Source organism: Ceratina calcarata, unplaced genomic scaffold, assembly GCF_001652005.2.
Source record: "Ceratina calcarata isolate Rehan_Ccalc_2016 unplaced genomic scaffold, ASM165200v1 scaffold5821, whole genome shotgun sequence".
In the NCBI taxonomy this organism is placed as follows: Eukaryota; Metazoa; Arthropoda; class Insecta; order Hymenoptera; family Apidae; genus Ceratina; species Ceratina calcarata.
In genome coordinates, this window is record NW_017177043.1 from 1 (window position 1) to 867 (window position 867).

General features: G+C 34.5%; 1 protein-coding gene across 1 annotated transcript; it reads left to right on the plus strand.

Annotated features, from left to right (window-relative positions):
- The first annotated feature begins 15 nt into the window (after positions 1 to 15).
- Positions 16 to 832, plus strand: LOC108629708 (uncharacterized). The gene is made up of 2 exons (XM_018032540.2): positions 16 to 154; positions 509 to 832. Exons 1-2 carry the CDS (start codon positions 79 to 81, stop codon positions 772 to 774), a joined length of 342 nt encoding a protein of 113 aa, XP_017888029.2. The 5' UTR covers positions 16 to 78; the 3' UTR covers positions 775 to 832.
- The last annotated feature ends 35 nt before the right edge of the window (positions 833 to 867 follow it).

Below are 867 nucleotides of genomic sequence, written 5' to 3' on the forward strand. Positions count from 1 at the left end.
TAATCCACAAGTTTCCTTGTCATTCTAAATGTAGGAATTTTGAATAATTTATAGGTAGTTTAATAGAATTCTAAAATCATGGCAGACGATCCAAATCGAGACATTTTACCGGTGAAGGAAGGTTCTTACGCGGATACTTGCCGTAGTAGCATAGGTCTGTATCTGTTACTTGTTCCTCTTCATTAAGTATAGCATGTACACAAGACTCAATCTAAAAAATACTTTTTTCATTTTTTGCAATATCCATTATGAGATTCTTATAGAGATACACTGTGGAAAGTCTCCGCTATCTGTTGATTAAAAATGAACTCTTTCGCATTCTCAGTTTTTATGTAATCCCTAATTTTCTCCAAAATCATGCATTTTTACACACACCGTTATTATTTCGTTAGGACATTTATGCTTTTAGATTTGTCTTTGGCACGAGAAACTCTATAAGAATCGCGTAGTAGGTATTGGAAAGCTTTGTTGTAATTGATAGTAATTTGCATTTTAAAAATGATCGAAGATCCCAGGGAACGACACATCGTGGGCAAACTCGATCGTTGCGAGTTAGAGGACAAATATTTACGATTACTCGAGGAGGCGCATAACTTAAAAAAGCTTGCTAACCGGCAGGAAGATAAAATAAAACGATTAGCGACGAAGTTAATGCGAGTGACTGCCAATACAAAATCGTGTTCGGCTTCTTTGGATGTTTACGAAAATAAGAATAAAATAATCGCTCTCGAGATCGAGAATACTAAGGTGAGAACTGAATTCTTTCGCAAATGAAGCAACAAAGAAATAATACACGAAACATGCGGCTTAAATTTACATATAAAATTATAGGAAAGTGTTAAAGTTTGATTAGGTTTTAGACTGATA